Source organism: Oncorhynchus mykiss, chromosome 13 (genome assembly GCF_013265735.2).
Source record: "Oncorhynchus mykiss isolate Arlee chromosome 13, USDA_OmykA_1.1, whole genome shotgun sequence".
Taxonomy (NCBI): Eukaryota; Metazoa; Chordata; class Actinopteri; order Salmoniformes; family Salmonidae; genus Oncorhynchus; species Oncorhynchus mykiss.
In genome coordinates, this window is record NC_048577.1 from 60,970,877 (window position 1) to 60,994,426 (window position 23,550).

The window sequence follows — 23,550 nt, forward strand, 5'->3', positions numbered from 1 at the left end:
TGGCCACATCAATGATGAGGTTAGACGTGCAACAAGCTGTTGTTCTGTAGGAAATATCTAGTTCTAATGGTTTTGTATTCCTTCTTTCTCTCTCCCTTCCAGCAATAGACTTATTATATGGTGGAATATATTGTTTTGTGTGCCAAGACTACATATACGACAAAGAGATGGAACAGATTGCCAAAGAAGAACAGAGGAAAGCCTGGAAATTGCAAGGTACAGTGTTGCTGGTCTCCAGCAGCTCAGACAACGCTACTTTTCTGTGTCTGTTTTATCTCCCTCCCCCAGTCAATAATTGATTTATTCCTTCATGTATTTTAACCTTTATTTATTTATCCACTTTCTGATCCAGATCACAATGTGTGGAGCTATGATAAACTGCATCCAGTGATTTTAAAGTAGTGGCAGCTGCATTCACACACACTATATATACAATACAAAAGTATCTGGACACCCCTTCAAATTAGTGCATTCGGCTATTTCAGTCACACCCGTTGCTGACAGGTGTTTAAAATCGAGCACACAGCCATGCAATCTCCATAGACAAACATTGGCAGTAGAATGGCCTTACTTAAGAGCTCAGTGACTTTCACCATAATAGGATGCCACCTTTCCAATAATTAGTTTGTCACGTTTCTGCCCTGCTAGAGTTGCCCTGGTCAACTGTAAGTGCTGTTATTGTGAAGTGGAAACGTCTAGGAGCAACACTGGCTCAGCCGCGAAGTGGTAAGCCACGCAAGCTCACAGAACGGGACCGCTGAGTGCAAAAGCGTGTAGTGCGTAAAAATCGTCTGGTTGCAACCCTCACTACCGAGTTCCAAACTGCCTCTGGAAGCAACGTTAGGACAACTGTTCGTCGGGAGTTTCATGAAATGGGTTTCCATGGCTGAGCAGCCTCACACAAGCCTAAGATCACCATACGCAATGCCAAGCATTGGCTTCACCATCTGGAAGTCTGACGGACAAATCTAGGTTTGGTGGATGCAAGGAGAATGCTACCTACCCAAATGCGTAGTGCCAACTATAACGTTTGGTGGAGGAGGAATGATGGTCTATGGCTGTTTTTCATGGTTCGGGCTAGGCCCCTTAGTTCCAGTGAAGGGAAATCTTAATGCTACAGTATACAATTACATTCTTGACGATTCTGTGCTTCCAACTTTGTGTCAAGAGTTTGGGGAAGGCCTTTTCCTGATTCAGCATGACAATGCCCCCGTGCACAAAGCGGGGTCCATACAGAAATAGTTTGTTGAGATCAGTGTGGAAGAACTTGACTGGCCTGCACAGAGCCCTGACCTCAAGGCCATCGAACACCTTTGGGATAAATTGAAACGGCGACTGCGAGCCAAGCCTTAATCGCCCAACATCAGTGCGTGACCTCACTAATGCTCTTGTGGCTGAATGGAAGCAAGTCCCAGCAGAAAGCCTTCCCAGAAGAGTGGAGGCTGTTATAGCAGCAAAGGGGTGACCAACTCCATAGTAATGCCCATGATTTTGGAATGAGATGTTCAACGAGCAGGTGTCCGTATACTTTTGGTCATGTATTGGTACAATTATTTGTTTAAATGATTTTAACAAATTGGACCATGGCAGGTATATAGCCTTTACATGGTACATATTAACAGGAATGCTATTAGCGATCAGCATTATCACCTGTAGCCCAACTGATGCAGCGTAGTGACTATAAATACATAGGCTGAAGCATGGGGTTGGCGATCTGCGTTTTCCCTATTGGGCTAATCGTTAGCTAGATCCCAAATGTAATCTTTTATCTAGTTAGGATCCTATTGGTGAATGAAACAAAGTGAATATAATGTAGCCTACCTGTTAGGGTAACGGGGGGTAAACCGCCATCTTGTGTGACACTGCCTGTACCTCTCACAGAAACCACTTCATGTCACCATGAAACGGTCATTACATTTGAAGAAATGATTGTGAGGTAGGGTGGTGTTTTATCCCAAGTTAGATGATCCGTGTTACATTTAACCCCACTCTCCTCTATGCACTCGCAGCAAATTGAGGAGCGCTAACATTCTTAATCATAGTATTGCTAAAAACGCTGGGTTTAAAAAGATCCATTTCGCACATATTTAAGAGTTGAGAAATAAATAAAGTTAGGAATGGAAAGCTGGGATCCTCTGGGGCGGCAGGTAGTGGTTAGGCCGTTGGACTAGTAACCGAAAAGTTGCTGGATCAAATCCCCGAGCTGACAATGTAAAAGTCTGTCGTTCTGCCCCTGAACAGGCAGTTAACCCACTGTTCCTAGGCCGTCATTGAAAATAAGAATTTGTTCTTAACTGACTTGCCGAGTTAAACAAATTAAATAAACAAAGCCATCAACTGCTGTTTTCCCTGCGATTTCAAGACTTGGTCATTGACTGCTTGTCACACTACATGTTTCCCTCTCAATGTCACTCAACTTGAATGTGCCTCGAGAGTAATATTTCTCTGGCATAGAGCATGCAACAACAAGCCGACTAGGTAACTAGATAAATCTGACTATCCCAGAGTAGAATATGTTTTCTATTCATTACTAGTTTTGTTTGCAGAGGAAAAGTAAATGTGGGCTGTTTTAGCATCATCAAAGTCGCCCTTAGCAGAAATATTGTTTTTTCATGATCCATATTTTTGGGTCGTGGCATCAATGATTTTGTCGTGGCACAGCAACCACCTATAAATGACTGCAGTGGAAATACTGGCACGCTGTCATCAGCATAAAAGTGTAGCTTCCAGTTGTTCACTCAGGAAGCAGTATGGTTAATATACAATGTGAGTAGTACTTCTGGACCTGGAATGAAGCCCTGAGGTATAGCTGAGGCCACTGGACTTTCCTTCGGTTCAGGTTGGAAAATAACTCTTCATGCTCCACAGATTTAATTGATCTTTGTACCAATGTTTTGGTCTCAATAGACCATTGTTTCCCCACTGGTGGCCCTTGGGTAGTAAAAACAATTACTGTGAAAACACCAGCAAATCAGCTCCAACTGATTTTAATTTTTTTAAATCTGTTTCCAAAATATTCCAACTCATAATAGACACATGATCGTATACAAATGTTCAAGGTTTGAAATTATTGTTTTAGTCAAATATTCTATCTGTTTGGGCAGTTTGGGGGGGTCAGTCTGCAGTCTCCATTATTTTTGTTCATTATGTTCTGGCCCCAACCATTCGCTCAAGAAAAAATTGTCCCACGGGCCAAATCTAGTTAATAATCCCTGCAATAGATCTCCATCATAGCCTGGTCCCAGATCTATTTGCCAACTCTTATGGTCACCGGTGTGACAATTACCATAGGAGTTGGCAGGACAGCACAAACAGATCTGAGACCAGGCTACCTTTATCAAGGATCAGGATGAAGATATGGATGGTTTCGTCAATGTGTCAACGATGTCTCTGTCTTTGTGACCAGGTGTAGGGGAGAAATATTCGACGTGGGAGCCTACGAAGCGAGAGCTGGAGTTATTACGGCACAATCCAAAGCGAAGGAAAATCACTACAAACTGCACCATTGGTGAGATATAGGCTGGTCCGCTCTCCGCACAACCTTATGAAGTGCTAGTAGCAGGGTCGATTTCATCACCCAGGCGTGTGTGTGTCTGTGGTGGTGTCTGTGTAGTCCAGGTGTCTGTGGTGGTGTCTGTGTAGTCCAGGTGTCTGTGGTGGTGTCTGTATAGTCCAGGTGTCTGTGGTGTTGTCTGTGTAGTCCAGGTGTCTGTGGTGTTGTCTGTATAGTCCAGGTGTCTGTGGTGGTGTCTGTATAGTCCAGGTGTCTGTGTCTGTGTAGTCCAGGTGTCTGTGGTGTTGTCTGTATAGTCCAGGTGTCTGTGGTGTTGTCTGTATAGTCCAGGTGTCTGTGGTGGTGTCTGTATAGTCCAGGTGTCTGTGTCTGTGTAGTCCAGGTGTCTGTGGTGTTGTCTGTAAAGTCCAGGTGTCTCTGGTGGTGTCTGTATAGTCCAGGTGTTTGTGGTGTTGTCTGTATAGTCCAGGTGTCTGTGGTGGTGTCTGTATAGTCCAGGTGTCTGTGGTGGTGTCTGTATAGTCCAGGTGTCTGTGTCTGTGTAGTCCAGGTGTCTGTGGTGTTGTCTGTAAAGTCCAGGTGTCTGTGGTGTTGTCTGTAAAGTCCAGGTGTCTGTGGTGGTGTCTGTATAGTCCAGGTGTCTGTGGCTGTGTCTGTGTAGTCCAGGTGTCTGGTGTTGTCTGTGTAGTCCAGGTGTCTGTGTCTGTGTAGTCCAGGTGTCTGTGGCTGTGTCTGTGTAGTCCAGGTGTCTGGTGTTGTCTGTGTAGTCCAGGTGTCTGTGTCTGTGTAGTCCAGGTGTCTGTGTCTGTGTAGTCCAGGTGTCTGTGTAGTCCAGGTGTCTGTGTCTGTGTAGTCCAGGTGTCTGTGGCTGTGTCTGTGTAGTCCAGGTGTCTGTGGCTGTGTCTGTGTAGTCCAGGTGTCTGTGGTGTTGTCTGTAAAGTCCAGGTGTCTGTGGTGTTGTCTGTGTAGTCCAGGTGTCTGTGGTGTTGTCTGTATAGTCCAGGTGTCTGTGGTGTTGTCTGTATAGTCCAGGTGTCTCTGGTGTTGTCTGTATAGTCCAGGTGTCTCTGGTGTTGTCTGTATAGTCCAGGGTAACTTATGTGTTTATGTTGGGCTATAGAGGAGTAATGAACACCACAGGGCAGCAGGCAGAAGCCCAGAGAGGGAGAGAGAGAGAGAGAGAGAATGCACTGTTCCTTCTTCAATGACAAGTGCACACAACAAGGATGGTCTCTTCTCTCTTTCTCTCAGACGCTCTCTGTTTCTCAAACTCAACTCAACTCAAACTCTTTGTAGATTCAAACTTACTTACGCCTCTGTTTCAATCTCTTTTCCTCTCTGCAGTTATCTCGCTTGATTGTGTAGAGTTCATTCAGTCTTCCTACTTTGTTCTCTTCCCCCCTCTCACTGTAATGAAACACTCGTAGAGAGGCCAGCCCAGCTTTCTCGGGGTGTGTGGAGTGGGTCGAGTCTGGAGAGTTTAACCCCCAGCCGAGAGCTCTATTCCTGGGCCAAACAGGCTGGACCAGTCCCAGGGCTCCACACTGGGCCTCACCTGATCTGTTCACACAGGCCTTTGTGGTGGACCACAGCTTTTATCTGCACTAGCCCAAACCATGGCTGGATTACGCTAGCCCAAACCATGGCTGTATTACGCTAGCCCAAACCATGGCTGATTACGCTAGCCCAAACCATGGCTGATTACGCTAGCCCAAACCATGGCTGATTACGCTAGCCCAAACCATGGCTGGATTACGCTAGCCCAAACCATGGCTGATTACGCTAGCCCAAACCATGGCTGATTACGCTAGCCCAAACCATGGCTGGATTACGCTAGCCCAAACCATGGCTGATTACGCTAGCCCAAACCATGGCTGATTACGCTAGCCCAAACCATGGCTGGATTACGCTAGCCCAAATCATGGCTGATTACGCTAGCCCAAACCATGGCTGATTACGCTAGCCCAAACCATGGCTGATTACGCTAGCGAAATTTAGCACATTTACAAAACTGTTTATTACTTGTCTTTGTCCCTGTCAAATAAAGTAAATTAATGTCAGAGCGTAATGTCCTCCTCTCTGTTACAGGAGATGTGAATGTTAGAGCTTAATGTCCTCCTCTCTGTTACAGGAGATGTGAATGTCAGAGCGTAATGTCCTCTCTGTTACAGGAGATGTGAATGTTAGAGCGTAATGTCCTCCTCTCTGTTACAGGAGATGTGAATGTTAGAGCGTAATGTCCTCCTCTCTGTTACAGGAGATGTGAATGTTAGAGCGTAATGTCCTCTCTGTTACAGGAGATGTGAATGTTAGAGCGTAATGTCCTCCTCTCTGTTACAGGAGATGTGAATGTTAGAGCGTAATGTCTTATCTGTTACAGAAGATGTGAATGTTAGAGCGTAATGTCCTCCTCTCTGTTACAGGAGATGTGAATGTTAGAGCGTAATGTCCTCCTCTCTGTTACAGGAGATGTGAATGTTAGAGCTTAATGTCCTCCTCACTGTTACAGGAGATGTGAATGTTAGAGCATAATGTCCTCCTCTCTGTTACAGGAGATGTGAATGTCCTCCTCTCTGTTACAGGAGATGTGAATGTTAGAGCGTAATGTCCTCATCTCTGTTACAGGAGATGTGACTGTTAGAGCTGTGCTTCTCTTGAATGTTTGTCCTGAAGATGGGCCTACTTTTTCACATTCCCCCTCTCTCTCTAAACCCCCCCGTCTCCCGTCAGGTTTACGAGGGTTGATCAACCTGGGCAACACGTGCTTCATGAACTGCATCGTCCAGGCCCTCACCCACACCCCCCTGCTGCGCGACTTCTTCCTGTCCGACAGGCACAAGTGTGAGATGCAGTCCAACTCCTGTCTGGTGTGTGAGATGTCACAGCTCTTTCAGGAGGTAAGGCCGGAGCTGGGGGGATAGGGTGGCAATCTGCTCAATTCCGTAAAAAATTCCCAAATTCCCAGGTTTTTCAGAAATGTTTGTTGTTGGAGAATCCCAGTTCCCGGAATCAGGAAGGAATAATCAGGGAGGGAGTCCTCCAACAGGGATTTCTGGGAAAGACTGGAATGTTGCAACACTAGGTCGGTCAAATGCAGTCTTCTAGGGGTTTGGGAGGCCAAAGGAAAACATATGAGACAGAATTACAACCAGTCAGACATAGAAATGGAATGACTAACCACATCAAAACAGAATGTTCTCCCAGACTAACAGACTGACTGCAAAGGGAGTCACTGACTGGATCACTGCGTTGTGGAGCTGGAAGGAAACCACTATGTCTGAGAGAAATGAACAGAGTTCAACCAGAATGCCCTGTTGTATTATACAGCTACAGTATTTGGCATTTTGTTTAAACTCAACTCACCAGTCTGTGTGAGGGTGGGGGGATGGTCTGTCTCCATACTTATCTCTAAATGCTAGGCTCCTTACCAATCGTTCACAGTTCTGAATGTGTTTAGTACAGTCAGTTGGTTAGATTACATCTACTAAACTCAATGCTCCCTGATCATTATAGAACTGGTGCTCAGGTGTCTCCTCACACCCCCCCACTCTCTGGTGTGTGTATACACTGAGTGTACAGAATGTTAGACCTGCTCTTTCCATGACATAGTCAAGGTTTAAACATCCTTCTTTACACTGTCTCCTCCCCTTCAGCTACACTGATTGAAGTGGATTTAACAAGTGACATCAGTAAGGGCTCATAGACCGACCAAGTGAATCCAGGGGAAAGCTATGTCAGTGGTTCCCAACTCCACTCCTCCACCACCCCAACAGTACACACTTCTGGTGTAGCCCCAGATAAACAAACACCTGGTTCAACTCCTTGAGGGCCTGATGATGAGTTGACAAGTTGAATCAGGTGTTCAGATGTGACCGTGAATGGTGAATGAACTGGTGTCTAGAGTAGACCAAGGAGAAAAGTGAAAAGCATACCCTTGGAGAATATTTGTCATGTTGCAATGGGAACTAGAATAAAAGTTTCAGAACAAACTTTGTGCTTGCTGAGAACTATTCAGCTAGAGAGCATATCCTTGTTCTTGTCCCTAAGAGCCAGACGCTCACACACACTTCTCTTCCCTCTCTCCCAATCACATTGTTCATTCCTGCTCCACGCGTTCCTCTTTCCCTTTGAACCTGGAGCATGCAGCACCATTATCAGTACCAGGAAAGAGGGGCTGTTCCTCTGACTTTGTACCCACACATAGCTCCTCTCAGCCAGGGAGGAGTTGGTCTTTGATCAGCTCCTCCCTGTCTTCCTTTTTATAGACTCTTTGGTTTGTCAGACTGCTTCAAGCTGCAGCGGAGGACCAAAGAGCCTGTAAGATACAAGATATAAGCTTGTTAGTGCGTGCGTGATTTCCTCAAATCTCAATCAGGCCTCAGAAGGAGAGTCAGGAGATTAAAGGTGTGTGTGTGTGTGCCGTAATAGGCAGGGCTTGGTTGTGCATTCAAGCAGAGCACTCCTTTCATTATGGTGTTCTCTACATCTCACACCCTGACCTAGACTGTCAGTCATCCAATCCCCATAGCAACCTGGAGATTCAGCAGTCTGGTTTGACCCACCCTCTCTGGAAGCTCAGTAACTAGCATTCACTAACAAATAATAGCATTTGATGTTCTTTTCTACTTAGAAGATCAAGCAAAATGATTGCCTGAGCATCTTCTGAACTTCCCAATACCTTTCTGATGCATTTCAGTCACTTCAAACCATACTTCCTTCAGTTAGAAATACATTCAGAGTACTGTAAACGGATTTGTAATAGACCGTCATAGTACTGTAAACGGATTTGTAATAGACTGTCATAGTACTGTAAACGGATTTGTAATAGACCGTCATAGTACTGTAAATGGATTTGTAATAGACCGTCATAGTACTGTAAATGGATTTGTAATAGACCGTCATAGTACTGTAAACGGATTTGTAAAAGACTGTCATAGTACTGTAAACGGATTTGTAATAGACCGTCATAGTACTGTAAACGGATTTGTAATAGATCGTCATAGTACTGTAAATGGATTTGTAATAGACCGTCATAGTACTGTAAATTGATCTGTAATAGACTGTCATAGTACTGTAAATTGATCTGTAATAGACTGTCATAGTACTGTAAACGGATTTGTAATAGACCGTCATAGTACTGTAAACTGATTTGTAATAGACTGTCATAGTACTGTAAACGGATTTGTAATAGACCGTCATAGTACTGTAAACTGATTTGTAATAGACTGTCATAGTACTGTAAACTGATTTGTAATAGACCGTCATAGTACTGTAAACTGATCTGTAATAGACCGTCATAGTACTGTAAACGGATTTGTAATAGACTGTCAAAGCTCCGAATAAAAAAGTAAACATTGTCCATTGACTACAACACATGAAATGTTTTAAATATCAAAATGGGGTCACGGGCCCAGAAAGGTTTGAAACCCTGTGCTAAGGTCTCAGCTGTACAAAGAAGATACAAGTTGAGTCTAGGTACATTTAACAACATGGCTGCCAGATATTAAATCCCTGTTCTCCCCATTTCCTACTTTCTCTCCACAGTTCTACTCGGGCCACCGTTGGCCCCACATTCCCTTCCGGCTGCTGCACCTGGTGTGGACTCACGCACGTCACTTAGCGGGCTACGAGCAACAGGATGCCCACGAGTTCCTCATCGCAGCGCTGGACGTGCTGCACCGCCACTGTAAAGGAGACACCGCCCGTAAGTATCGCTGTCCTGACTTATTAATTAAATACTGTGGGAAAGTTTCACTTAACTTACTGATAAATACACAATAGTACTGTGTTATTGTTAAAGAGAAGTGACACTGAGGTTGAGCTATATTGTATCTCTTCAGTGTAACTGAACAGAGATGTTCTGATTCTTCTAGCGGAATAGAGACCAAAGTGGGTTTCATCAAGACAAAATGGATGATAAATGTATGAGATCTACACTGTAATCGTCTGGTTAAAAAGGGAATAATCTGTTCCCCTACAGTTCAAATAGGTTATAAGAGAGAACCGATTTGTCACGTCTGTCTGCCTGCATAAATTCTGCATGCTCTGAATCCTCAGTCGTGTCAATTAAAACTCCACTTTAGCCGAGGAGACACGTCTGTGTCAAATCTACCCATAATGCAGTGTGTTGTCCGCACTCAGCACCAGTGGAAATGTACTGAAGGGGAAGATTGAAGGGAAGTGACAATGCCACGCACCGAAGGGACCGAGAGGATTGTGGGGTGGAATGATAATGTGCCCCACTGCACCGCCATGACACAGAGGGAGGGACCTGGCAGTAAGGAGGCCTCTGATTCGCCAGAATTGTAGAGGGAGTTTAGAGGTGCTAGACAGGCTTCACTGCAGTGGGGAGAGAGCGAGGGGTGGGGGGTGTGACAGAGAGTGGGGGGACAGAGTGGGAGGGGGTGACAGACAGTGAGAAGGGGGGGGAGGCGAGAGAGTGAAAGAGTCCTTTAAAAGTGCAAAGGTGTCCACTGTGTTGATGTGTACTCGCTCTCCATCTGTCTCTGTGTTCTGTTACCTAGGAGACGACAACGGGAAGAAGGCCAACAATCCAAACCACTGTAGCTGCATCATTGACCAAATTTTCACTGGCGGACTCCAATCAGACGTCACCTGTCAAGTCTGCCAGTAAGTGTGTGCCTCATTCCGTGTTCCTTCCACTAGCCAACATCCCCCATGTTTAAAATCTGGGTGTGGGGGGGGGGGGGGGGGGGGGGTGTGAGAGAGTGTGGAAGAAAGTGAAGGTTGTATGTGTCAAGACTGGTAAAATACTCACGTTTGACATTTTGACATCCTCTCAAAGGACTTCCTACATTGCCAAGAGGCAAGAACTCCCTTCCTCTGCTTTCACCTCCCATCCTCCTTCTCCCTCTTCTCCTCTGCATCCTCCTCCATCTTACCCCCTCCTCCCTCACCCTTCTCCCTCTGATCTCAGCTACCTCCCTCCATCCCAACACTACCCTGATTTATCAGTCTGGAGTGACCCTTTTCTAACCTGCTCTCATCTTTACCAGTCTCCCAACACTGCCCCTTCACTGCACTCCTCTCATATTTAAGTCATGTCCTCCCCTCCTGGTGAAGCTGCTGTTGAGAGGAGGTTCTCTAGATGCTGGGCTGTCCTGTTACACAGAGCTCACTGTACTCTAGGGCACTCAACTGCACTCTACACAGTGCAACACAGCTATCCGGGCTCAGCCACACCTGGCCACACACAACACAGAAGCTAGTTCCAGAATAGCTGGCCGTAGGGCTAGCTCCAGAATACCTGTCCGTAGGGCTAGCTCCAGAATACCTGGCCGTAGGGATAGCTCCAGAATACCTGGCTGTAGGGCTAGCTCCAGAATACCTGTCCGTAGGGCTAGCTCCAGAATACCTGGTCGTAGGGATTGCTCCAGAATACCTGGCCGTAGGGATAGCTCCAGAATACCTGGCCGTAGGGCTAGCTCCAGAATACCTGGCTGTAGGGCTAGCTCCAGAATACCTGCCCATAGGGCTAGCTCCAGAATACCTGGTCGTAGGGATTGCTCCAGAATACCTGGCCGTAGGGATAGCTCCAGAATACCTGGCCGTAGGGCTAGCTCCAGAATACCTGGCCGTAGGGCTAGCTCCAGAATACCTGGCTAGGGCTAGCTCCAGAATACCTGGCCGTAGGGACAGCTCCAGAATACCTGGCTGTAGGGCTAGCTCCAGAATACCTGTCCGTAGGGCTAGCTCCAGAATACCTGGCTGTAGGGATAGCTCCAGAATACCTGGCTGTAAGGCTAGCTCCAGAATACCTGTCTGTAAGGCTAGCTCCAGAATACCTGTCTGTAAGGCTAGCTCCAGAATACCTGTCCGTAGGGCTAGCTCCAGAATACCTGGCTGTAGGGCTAGCTCCAGAATACCTGGTCGTAGGGATAGCTCCAGAATACCTGGCTGTAGGGATAGCTCCAGAATACCTGGCTGTAGGGATAGCTCCAGAATACCTGTCCGTAGGGATAGCTCCAGAATACCTGTCCGTAGGGCTAGCTCCAGAATACCTGGCTGTAGGGCTAGCTCCAGAATACCTGGCCGTAGGGATAGCTCCAGAATACCTGTCCGTAGGGCTAGCTCCAGAATGTTTTTGTTTTTATTTTACCTTTATTTAACGAGGCAAGTCAGTTAAGAACAAATTCTTATTTACAATGACGGCCTAGGAACAGTGGGTTTAACTGCCTTGTTCAGGGTCAGAATGACAGATTCGATCTTGCAACCTTTCTGTTTCTAGCCCAACACCCTAACCACTAGGCTACCTGTCGTATACCAGGAGACTGTAAGGTTAGCTCTTTAGCTACAGTACTTCTTCACTATGTCTTGTAGCTTGTGCTCAAGGCTTGGCTCCATTATACTTAGAATAATCTCTAGAATAATCTCTGTTTTACCTCACTCACTCCAGAACTACATGATTAGATATACCTATAAAAAGGCTAACTTCACAAACCACAATCAGACCCTCCGATGGTGGTAATAGCCCCCTACTGGACGGAGACGGTGGTAATATCCCCCTACTGGACGGAGACGGTGGTAATAGCCCCCTACTGGACGGAGACGGTGGTAATAGCCCCCTACTGGACAGAGACGGTGGTAATATCCCCCTACTGGACGGAGACGGTGGTAATATCCCCCTACTGGACGGAGACGGTGGTAATATCCCCCTACTGGACGGAGACGGTGGTAATATCCCCCTACTGGACGGAGACGGTGGTAATATCCCCCTACTGGACGGAGACGGTGGTAATAGCCCCCTACTGGACGGAGACGGTGGTAATAGCCCCCTACTGGACGGAGACGGTGGTAATAGCCCCCTACTGGACGGAGACGGTGGTAATAGCCCCCTACTGGACGGAGACGGTGGTAATAAGCCCCTACTGGACGGAGACGGTGATAATAGCCCCCTAACTGGACGGAGACGGTGGTAATAGCCCCCTACTGGACGGAGACGGTGGTAATAGCCCCCTACTGGACGGAGACGGTGGTAATAGCCCCCTACTGGACGGAGACGGTGGTAATAACCCCCTACTGGACGGAGACGGTGGTAATAGCCCCCTACTGGACGGAGACGGTGGTAATATCCCCCTACTGGACGGAGACGGTGGTAATAGCCCCCTACTGGACGGAGACGGTGGTAATAACCCCCTACTGGACGGAGACGGTGGTAATATCCCCCTACTGGACGGAGACGGTGGTAATATCCCCCTACTGGACGGAGACGGTGGTAATATCCCCCTACTGGACGGAGACGGTGGTAATATCCCCCTACTGGACGGAGACGGTGGTAATATCCCCCTACTGGACGGAGACGGTGGTAATATCCCCCTACTGGACGGAGACGGTGGTAATATCCCCCTACTGGACGGAGACGGTGGTAATATCCCCCTACTGGACGGAGACGGTGGTAATAGCCCCCTACTGGACGGAGACGGTGGTAATAGCCCCCTACTGGACGGAGACGGTGGTAATAGCCCCCTACTGGACGGAGACGGTGGTAATATCCCCCTACTGGACGGAGACGGTGGTAATAGCCCCCTACTGGACGGAGACGGTGGTAATATCCCCCTACTGGACGGAGACGGTGGTAATATCCCCCTACTGGACGGAGATGGTGGTAATATCCCCCTACTGGACGGAGATGGTGATTATAGCCCCCTACTGGACGGAGACGGTGGTAATATCCCCCTACTGGACGGAGACGGTGGTAATATCCCCCTACTGGACGGAGACGGTGGTAATATCCCCCTACTGGACGGAGACGGTGGTAATATCCCCCTACTGGACGGAGACGGTGGTAATAGCCCCCTACTGGACGGAGACGGTGGTAATATCCCCCTACTGGACGGAGACGGTGGTAATATCCCCCTACTGGACGGAGACGGTGGTAATATCCCCCTACTGGACGGAGACGGTGGTAATATCCCCCTACTGGACGGAGACGGTGGTAATAGCCCCCTACTGGACGGAGACGGTGGTAATATCCCCCTACTGGACGGAGATGGTGGTAATAGCCCCCTAACTGGACGGAGACGGTGGTAATATCCCCCTACTGGACGGAGACGGTGGTAATATCCCCCTACTGGACGGAGACGGTGGTAATATCCCCCTACTGGACGGAGACGGTGGTAATAGCCCCCTACTGGACGGAGACGGTGGTAATATCCCCCTACTGGACGGAGATGGTGATTATAGCCCCCTACTGGACGGAGACGGTGGTAATATCCCCCTACTGGACGGAGACGGTGGTAATATCCCCCTACTGGACGGAGATGGTGGTAATAGCCCCCTACTGGACGGAGACGGTGGTAATATCCCCCTACTGGACGGAGACGGTGGTAATAGCCCCCTACTGGACGGAGACGGTGGTAATATCCCCCTACTGGACGGAGATGGTGGTAATAGCCCCCTAACTGGACGGAGACGGTGGTAATATACCCCTACTGGACGGAGACGGTGGTAATAGCCCCCTACTGGACGGAGACGGTGGTAATATCCCCCTACTGGACGGAGACGGTGGTAATAGCCCCCTACTGGACGGAGACGGTGGTAATAGCCCCCTAACTGGACGGAGACGGTGGTAATAGCCCCCTACTGGACGGAGACGGTGGTAATAGCCCCCTAACTGGACGGAGACGGTGGTAATAGCCCCCTACTGGACGGAGACGGTGGTAATAGCCCCCTAACTGGACGGAGACGGTGGTAATAGCCCCCTACTTGACGGAGACGGTGGTAATAGCCCCCTACTGGATGGAGACGGTGGTAATAGCCCCCTACTGGACGGAGACGGTGGTAATATCCCCCTACTGGACGGAGACGGTGGTAATAGCCCCCTACTGGACGGAGACGGTGGTAATAGCCCCCTACTGGACGGAGACAGTGGTAATATCCCCCTACTGGACGGAGACGGTGGTAATATCCCCCTACTGGACGGAGACGGTGGTAATAGCCCCCTACTGGACGGAGACGGTGGTAATATCCCCCTACTGGACGGAGACGGTGGTAATAGCCCCCTACTGGACGGAGACGGTGGTAATATCCCCCTACTGGACGGAGACGGTGGTAATAGCCCCCTAACTGGACGGAGACGGTGGTAATAGCCCCCTACTGGACGGAGACGGTGGTAATAGCCCCCTACTGGACGGAGACGGTGGTAATAGCCCCCTACTGGACGGAGACGGTGGTAATAGCCCCACAATAACTAATCAACACTTGTATTCCCTTTCTCTCTCTCTGTGTGTGTGTGTGTGTGTGTGTGTGTGTGTGTGTGTGTGCCACCTATATATTCTCTGCTCCTCAGCTAAAACTACATTCATTCTCAAAGCATAGCGTTACAAATACCTAACATGTAAAACCACCTATCTTTATATCACTCGATTGAATTGCAAACTGGTGAGCTTGGCTGAACCGAATGTATGTACACACACACACACACACACACACACACACACACACACACACACACAGTGTGGATAAAAGCTTATGCACCATGACCATTTATCACCCTTTCCCCATGACTACTAACAACACACACCAGTCTTTATTACCTCCATAACTCACCCATACACACATGATGTATCTCATTGGCTGTCTCCCCTCCCCTCTAGCGGTGTGTCCACCACGATAGACCCATTCTGGGACATCAGTCTGGACCTGCCGGGCTCGTCCACTCCCTTCTGGCCCCTTAGCCCCGGGGGAGACGGCTCAACGGTCAACGGAGATAGCCATCTTTCAGGGGCCACCACGCTCACAGACTGTCTACGCAGGTAGAGCACACGAAACGACTGTCCGTCCCCAGGTCTTTCACCATGTCTGTCCCTCTCTCCTCTTCATATGGGCCACCATCTCTCACAATGTCACTTTAAGGGGCTTTATTGGCTTGGGAAACGCATGTTTACATTGCCAAGGAAAGTGAAATGGATTATAAACAATAAAGCATTTACTGTAAACATTACACTTACAAAAGTGTCAAAATAATTAAGACATTTCAAATTATATCTCTGTATACAATGGTGTTTGTTCTTCACTGGTTGCCCTTCTCTTGTGGCAACAGGTCACACATCTTGCTGCTGTGATGGCACATTGTGGTATTTCACCCAGTAGATATGAGAGTTTATTAAAATTTGATTTGTTTTTTAAATTGTCTGTCTGTAATTGAATGAATGTCAATTTGCTCTTTATCTTCCATCTCCTCTGTTACCTGTCCTCACTTCCTCTCTCTTCCTCTTCCTCTTGTACTTCATCACCAGTCACAGCCTGGTTGCTGCAGCATGGCTCTTAAAGGCACAGACAGGGCTGATTCTGAGGGGTGAACACATTGTTACAGTATACACACTTGGGGTCTGTTCCAATAGCCACACCTAGCATAGCACTGGGAATCAAGCAATGTGTTGGGCACGCATTCTTAGTGGAATGCTAGTGTGGAGGTTGGATTGTTTTTGTTTATTCAGGTCTCCGTTTAGCGTTTGCCAAGTAGCAGCTCTTCTTCCTGGGGTCCTTGTCTTGGGAACATGTGCTGCAGTGTGTGAAGTCTTTCTCTCTGGCTGATGGCCAGTATCAGTCCTCAGTCACATCGTTGACCATCAGTGTTGGCCTCCCCCCTACAGAAAACGGTTGGCTTCACTGTTCCATCCACAGGCGTGGTCTGGTCACTGCTTAGCATTATAGTGCAGCCTCTGGCAGTGTAACCATGGAAACTGACCTGTTGTGTATCACTACAAACACATTCTGTTGTCTTTTTATACGCTGAGTGGACAAAACATTAGGAACACCTGCTCTCTCCATGCCTTAGACTGACCGGGTGAATCCGGGGAGTAGGAGGTAGGTGCCAGGCGTACCGGTTTGTGTCAAGAACTGCAACGCTGCTGGGTTTTTCACTTTCAACAGTTTCCTGTGTGGATGAAGAATGGTCCTCCACCCAAAGGACATCTAGCCAACTTGAGACAACAATGGGAAGCATTGGAGTCAACATGGGCCAGCATCCCTTTTGACACCTTGTAGTCCATACCCTGCGGAATTGAGGCTGTTCTCAGGGGGTGCAGCTTAATATTAGGAAGGTGTTCCTAATGTTATGTACACTCAGTGTGTTTCTACTTTATCTGTCTCTGTACCCTCTGTATGTATTATCTTCCCTCTTTCTCTCTTCCTCCACCCCTTTCTCACCCTTCCTTCTCTCTCTCCTCATATTCTCTCGCTCTCCTCATATTCTCTCGCTCTCTTCATGCTCTCTCTCCTCATGCTCTCTCTCCTCATGCTCTCTCTCTCTCCTCATGCTCTCTCTCTCTCCTCATGCTCTCTCTCTCTCCTCATGCTCTCTCTCTCCTCATGCTCTCTCTCTCTCCTCATATTCTCTCGCTCTCCTCATATTCTCTCGCTCTCTTCATGCTCTCTCTCCTCATGCTCTCTCTCTCCTCATGCTCTCTCTCTCTCCTCATTCTCTCGCTCTCTTCATGCTCTCTCTCCTCATGCTCTCTCTCTCCTCATGCTCTCTCTCTCTCCTCATGCTCTCTCTCTCCTCATGCTCTCTCTCTCTCCTCATGCTCTCTCTCTCTCCTCATGCTCTCTCTCTCTCCTCATGCTCTCTCTCGCGCTCCTCATACTCTCTCTCCTCATACTCTCTCTCCTCGTGCTCTCGTGCTCTCTCTCCTCGTGCTCTCTCTCCTCGTGCTCTCTCTCCTCGTGCTCTCTCTCCTCGTGCTCTCTCTCCTCGTGCTCTCTCTCCTCGTGCTCTCTCTCCTCGTGCTCTCTCTCCTCGTGCTCTCTCTCCTCGTGCTCTCTCCTCGTGCTCTCTCCTCGTGCTCTCTCCTCGTGCTCTCTCCCCGCTCTCTCTCTCCTCGTACTCTCTCCCCGCGCTCTCTCGCTCTCTTCTCATGCTCTCTCCCCATGCTCTGTCACTCTCATGCTTTCTCTCCCCATGCTCTCCTCATGCTCTCTCGCTCTCATGCTCTCTCGCGCTCATGCTCTCTCGCGCTCATTCTCTCTCCTCATGCTCTCTCTCGCGCTCCTCATACTCTCTCTTGCGCTCTCTCTCCTTGTGCTCTCTCTCCTCGTGCTCTCTCTCCTCGTGCTCTCTCTCCTCGTGCTCTCTCTCCTCGTGCTCTCTCTCCTCGTGCTCTCTCTCCTCGTGCTCTCTCTCCTCGTGCTCTCTCCTCGTGCTCTCTCCTCGTGCTCTCTCCTCATGCTCTCTCCCCGCTCTCTCTCTCCTCGTACTCTCTCCCCGCGCTCTCTCGCTCTCTTCTCATGCTCTCTCCCCATGCTCTGTCACTCTCATGCTTTCTCTCCCCATGCTCTCCTCATGCTCTCTCGTTCTCATGCTCTCTCGTTCTCATGCTCTCTCGCGCTCATGCTCTCTCGCGCTCATTCTCTCTCCTCATGCTCTCTCTCGCGCTCCTCATACTCTCTCTTGCTCTCTCCTCGTGCTCTCTCTCCTCGTGCTCTCTCTCCTCGTGCTCTCTCTCCTCGTGCTCTCTCTCCTCGTGCTCTCTCCTCGTGCTCTCTCCTCGTGCTCTCTCCTCGTGCTCTCTCCTCGTGCTCTCTCCCCGCTCTCTCTCTCCTCGTACTCTCTCCCCGCGCTCTCTCGCTCTCTTCTCATGCTCTCTCCCCATGCTCTGTCACTCTCATGCTTTCTCTCCCCATGCTCTCCTCATGCTCTCTCGCGCTCATGCTCTCTCGCGCTCATGCTCTCTCGCGCTCATGCTCTCTCGCGCTCATGCTCTCTCGCTCTCATGCTCTCTCGCTCTCCTCATGCTCTCCCGCTCGCTCTCCTCATACTCTCGCGCTCGCTCGCCTCATGCTCTCTCGTTCTCTCTCTCTCCTCAAGATCTCTCGTTCTCTCTCCCCCTCTCTCTCCTGTCTTTCTCTTAATATTCCACTCCCTCTTTCTGCAGGTTCACTCGGCCTGAGCATCTAGGAAGCAGTGCCAAAATCAAATGTGGCGGTTGCCATAGTTACCAGGAGTCCACCAAACAGCTGACGATGAAGAAGCTCCCCATCGTGGCGTGTTTCCATCTCAAAGTGAGTCTCTCTCTGCTCCTCTCTGCTCCCAGCCAATCACAAGAGGACCACTAAGGACAATCTATTGAAATACAATATAAGAACTTATCATATAATAATGAAGTATAATAATATATAATAAATATATTGAAATATATGAATATAAGAAAATATCATTTTACATTTTTCATTCTCACTGTATACTTATACTTTCCATTATAACTACTGGTAGAAGGCTTTGTGTGTGGAAAGATTTGCCTTCCATTACTGTCACTACACACACACACAGAGAGTCACACACATACAGCCTTCTACACGTTTTATTTATGGAGTATGGGGGAGCCATACATAAGCTTTTTAAAATATTCCTAGGACTATGCTGAACGTGGGAATCTCTCTTCTCTTCAGACTGATCCATCTTTTACCATCAGGGCTCTAGTCTGACAGAGCTCTCTACTTCTCACACGTAATCCCTCCCTTCAGAATGACAAGAAGATCAGGGAGGAGTCTAAATAATGTCTCTCTCTCTCTTCCCTCCCCCTCTGCTCTCCTTCTACCCCTCTCCCTCTTCCCCCTCTTCTCTCTTTTCCCCCTTCTCTCTCTTTTCCCCCTTCTCTCTTTTCCCCCTTCGTTCTCTTTTCCCCCTTCTCTCTCTTTTCCCCCTTCTCTCTCTTTTCCCCCTTCGCTCTCTTTTCCCCCTTCTCTCTCTTTTCCCCCTCTCTCCTTTCTGCCCCCTCTTCTCTCTCTTTTCCCCCTTCTCTCTCTCTTCCCCTTCTCTCTATTTTCCCTCTTCTCTCTCTTTTCCCCCTCTCTTCCCCCTTCTCTCTCTTCCCCATCTCTCATTTCTGCCCCCTCTTCTCTCTCTTTTCCCCCTTCTCTCTCGTTCCCCCCTCTTTTCCCCCTTCTCTCTTTTCCCCCTCTCTCCTTTCTACCCCCTCTTCTCTCTCTTTTCCCCCTTCTCTCTCGTTTCCCCCTCTTTTCCCCCTTCTCTCTCTTTTCCCCCTCTCTCCTTTCTGCCCCCTCTTCTCTCTCTTTTCCCCCTTCTCTCTCTTTTCCCCCTTCTCTCTCTTTTCCCCTTCTCGCTTTCCCTCCTCCCCTCTCCCCCTCTCTTTCCTCTTTTTCCTCTTCTCTTCCTTCTCTCCCTCTCCCCTCTTCTCTTCTTTCTCTCCCTCCTCTCCCCCTCTTCTTTCTCTCCCTCTTCTTTCTCTCCCTCTTCCCCTCTCTTCTTTCTCTCCCTCTTCCCCTCTCTTCTTTCTCTCCCCCTCTCTTCTCTTCTCTCCCTCCTACCTCCTGGGGTGTAGCGGTTTGAACACTCTGCCAAACTGAGGAGGAAGATCACCACCTACGTCTCCTTCCCTCTAGAGCTGGACATGACACCTTTCATAGCTTCCAGGTGAGGTCTCACACACACACACACACACACACACACACACACACACACTGCAGATCTAAGCTCTGGTTTGGAAATAGAAAGCCCTCACTCCTCGTGCTCCCGCACTATAAAATAATGATGAGTGTATGAACGCTGTGTGTTCTCCATCCTCCACCTTCCTACTGCCTGTCGTATACCCTGCCTTCCTACTGCCTGTCGTATACCCTGCCTTCCTACTGCCTATCGTATACCCTGCCTTCCTACTGTCTATTGTATACCCTACCTTCCTACTGTCTATTGTATACCCCGCCTTCCTACTGTCTGTCGTATACCCTGCCTTCCTACTGCCTGTCGTATACCCTGCCTTCCTACTGTCTATTGTATACCCTACCTTCCTACTGTCTATTGTATACCCTACCTTCCTACTGTCTATTGTATACCCCGCCTTCCTACTGTCTATCATATACCCTACCTTCCTACTGCCTGTCGTATACCCTGCCTTCCTACTGCCTGTCGTATACCCTGCCTTCCTACTGTCTATTGTATACCCTACCTTCCTACTGTCTATCATATACCCTACCTTCCTACTGTCTATTGTATACCCTACCTTCCTACTGCCTGTCGTATACCCCGCCTTCCTACTGTCTATCATATACCCTACCTTCCTACTGCCTGTCGTATACCCTGCCTTCCTACTGTCTATTGTATACCCTACCTTCCTACTGTCTATCATATACCCTACCTTCCTACTGCCTGTCATATACCCTACCTTCCTACTGCCTGTCGTATACCCTGCCTTCCTACTGTCTGTCGTATACCCTGCCTTCCTACTGCCTGTCGTATACCCTGCCTTCCTACTGTCTATCGTATACCCCGCCTTCCTACTGTCTATTGTATACCCCGCCTTCCTACTGCCTGTCGTATACCCCGCCTTCCTACTGCCTGTCGTATACCCTGCCTTCCTACTGTCTATCGTATACCCTGCCTTCCTACTGCCTGTCGTATACCCTGCCTTCCTACTGTCTATTGTATACCCCGCCTTCCTACTGTCTATTGTATTCCCCGCCTTCCTACTGCCTGTCGTATACCCCGCCTTCCTACTGCCTGTCGTATACCCTGCCTTCCTACTGTCTATCGTATACCCTGCCTTCCTACTGTCTGTCGTATACCCCGGCTTCCTACTGTCTATCGTATACCCCGCCTTCCTACTGTCTATTGTATACCCCGCCTTCCTACTGCCTGTCGTATACCCCGCCTTCCTACTGCCTGTCGTATACCCTGCCTTCCTACTGCCTGTCGTATACCCCGCCTTCCTACTGCCTGTCGTATACCCTGCCTTCCTACTGCCTGTCGTATACCCTGCCTTCCTACTGCCTGTCGTATACCCTGCCTTCCTACTGCCTGTCGTATACCCTGCCTTCCTACTGCCTGTCGTATACCCCGCCTTCCTACTGTCTATTGTATACCCCGCCTTCCTACTGCCTGTCGTATACCCCGCCTTCCTACTGCCTGTCGTATACCCTGCCTTCCTACTGCCTGTCGTATACCCCGCCTTCCTACTGCCTGTCGTATACCCTGCCTTCCTACTGCCTGTCGTATACCCTGCCTTCCTACTGCCTGTCGTATACCCCGCCTTCCTACTGCCTGTCGTATACCCTGCCTTCCTACTGCCTGTCGTATACCCTGCCTTCCTACTGCCTGTCGTATACCCCGCCTTCCTACTGCCTGTCGTATACCCTGCCTTCCTACTGCCTGTCGTATACCCTGCCTTCCTACTGTCTATCGTATACCCTGCCTTCCTACTGTCTGTCGTATACCCCGCCTTCCTACTGTCTATCGTATACCCCGCCTTCCTACTGTCTATTGTATACCCCGCCTTCCTACTGCCTGTCGTATACCCCGCCTTCCTACTGCCTGTTGTATACCCTGCCTTCCTACTGCCTGTCGTATACCCCGCCTTCCTACTGCCTGTCGTATACCCTGCCTTCCTACTGTCTGCCTGTTCGTCATTGAACCATGCTTTGATCATGCGTCTCTGGCTGTAGTGAACGGCAGAGAAATAGGAGAGTGTAGGAGGCTCTCCTGTCTGTCTGCTTATTATGCAGGACACCCCTGCCACCTAGTGGATGTGTGGGACACATGTCATCCTCTGGGGTTCTTTGTACTTTCAATAGTTTATAACTGGAGAAATGTCTTGACCCCAAAATCAATCGATCAATCAATCCAAGACACAGTATTATGTCTGAATACTCATGACAGAATTCTAGTATGTGGTAACACTTTCCTTCATAACACTGTCAAACGTGACATAACAGATTGTAGTAACAGTCACTCTTGAACTAACACTCCTACTACCACTGACTTTGTTGAGGAAACAGGAGCTCACTATGACTGACTGATATGTGTGTTTCTCACCCAGCTACCTTAAGATGAAAAGACTTTACGTCACAGGGGATAAGAGCATCAGCTTAATGACTACTATACAAATGTAACCTTCACTGTGACACTGTCATTTGAATGACTGTTATGTAACCTGGATGTTTCAAGTCAACTGTAACCATGTATGTTGGATGATGTTCTTCTCACTGTCCCGTGTCATTTGATATGAGCATGTGACGGTGTCTCTGTCCTCTACAGTAAGGAGAGCAGGATGAATGGCCAGTATCAACAGACAGTAGAAGTATTAAACAACGACAATAAGTAAGTATATCGGGGTTTATTCTGTTATGGTAAACAACGTATCACCAGTAAACAGCACCAGATCTGGCTTCAAGTAAGGTTGACATGTTGTTTAAACATTTGATCTGTCTGGGCTTGATTGAGCTTGTCTTGCACAATGGAACCAAGAAAATAGTTGAAAAAGTGCAAACATGGCCCACCTAGCACTCCAGACGAGCTAAAAGAAACGCTGAAAGGATTTCACATTTCCACTAGTATTTGAAGCCTGGTCTGAATAACACCTTATTCTAATGTTGATGGGGTATCCATGTATGCAGTTTGTAATTTATTTGAGAACGGAAGCACAGAAAAAAAGCTAGATTCATCTCATAATTGTTTCCATTCTAGAGCAACAGCGAATGCTAACGGCGTGGAGCTTCCTAGTCCGACTCCCAAATGAAATCAATGTAAACACTATTAAATGTAGCTCCATTGTTCTCCTCCATGGAGGTTACACTGGCATGCGTTATCCCAGACATTTACCAGGGTTAAATGACTCCATGTTATACACTACCATGTCTAGTTGGTACTTTGACTGGGGTACTAAGGACAAGAGTGTTCATCACCATGGTCCCTGTGACTGTTTTGATGGATTGGATGAAGGCCCATTGACTGTCCCTCTGACTCGTTGTCATGGTCAGAGAAATGGATGTGTAAACTAAGAGGAATAGGTGAAGCCAGAATAATCAGGTGAAGTCAATATATACCACCAGCTGTGTTATAAAGTACTTTAAGTCAACCTCGCTTCCTTCTCCACTGTCTGTGTGTGTTGTGGTGGACCAGGTAGTCTCTGTTTAACTGTCCACTGTCTCTGTGTGTGTGTGTGTGTGTTGTGGTGGACCAGGTAGTGTCTGTTTAACTGTCCACTGTCTCTGTGTGTGTGTTGTGGTGGACCAGGTAGTTTCTGTTTAACTGTCCACTGTCTCTGTGTGTGTGTGTGTGTGTG

At 48.4% G+C, this 23,550-nt stretch overlaps 1 protein-coding gene across 2 annotated transcripts in view; it reads left to right on the plus strand.

The window, feature by feature from the left end:
* The window catches only part of LOC110514624 (ubiquitin carboxyl-terminal hydrolase 22-like), a 77,903-nt gene that overhangs the window by 45,434 nt on the left and 8,919 nt on the right, over positions 1 to 23,550 (plus strand). For both annotated transcript variants that reach the window (XM_036941792.1, XM_036941793.1), the window contains 9 exons: positions 103 to 216; positions 3,407 to 3,508; positions 6,245 to 6,411; positions 9,059 to 9,218; positions 10,039 to 10,144; positions 15,130 to 15,288; positions 18,409 to 18,535; positions 19,816 to 19,907; positions 22,524 to 22,586. In XM_036941792.1, coding sequence (XP_036797687.1) covers positions 103 to 216; positions 3,407 to 3,508; positions 6,245 to 6,411; positions 9,059 to 9,218; positions 10,039 to 10,144; positions 15,130 to 15,288; positions 18,409 to 18,535; positions 19,816 to 19,907; positions 22,524 to 22,586 — 1,090 coding nt within the window. The remainder of the gene's footprint in view (positions 1 to 102; positions 217 to 3,406; positions 3,509 to 6,244; positions 6,412 to 9,058; positions 9,219 to 10,038; positions 10,145 to 15,129; positions 15,289 to 18,408; positions 18,536 to 19,815; positions 19,908 to 22,523; positions 22,587 to 23,550) is intronic.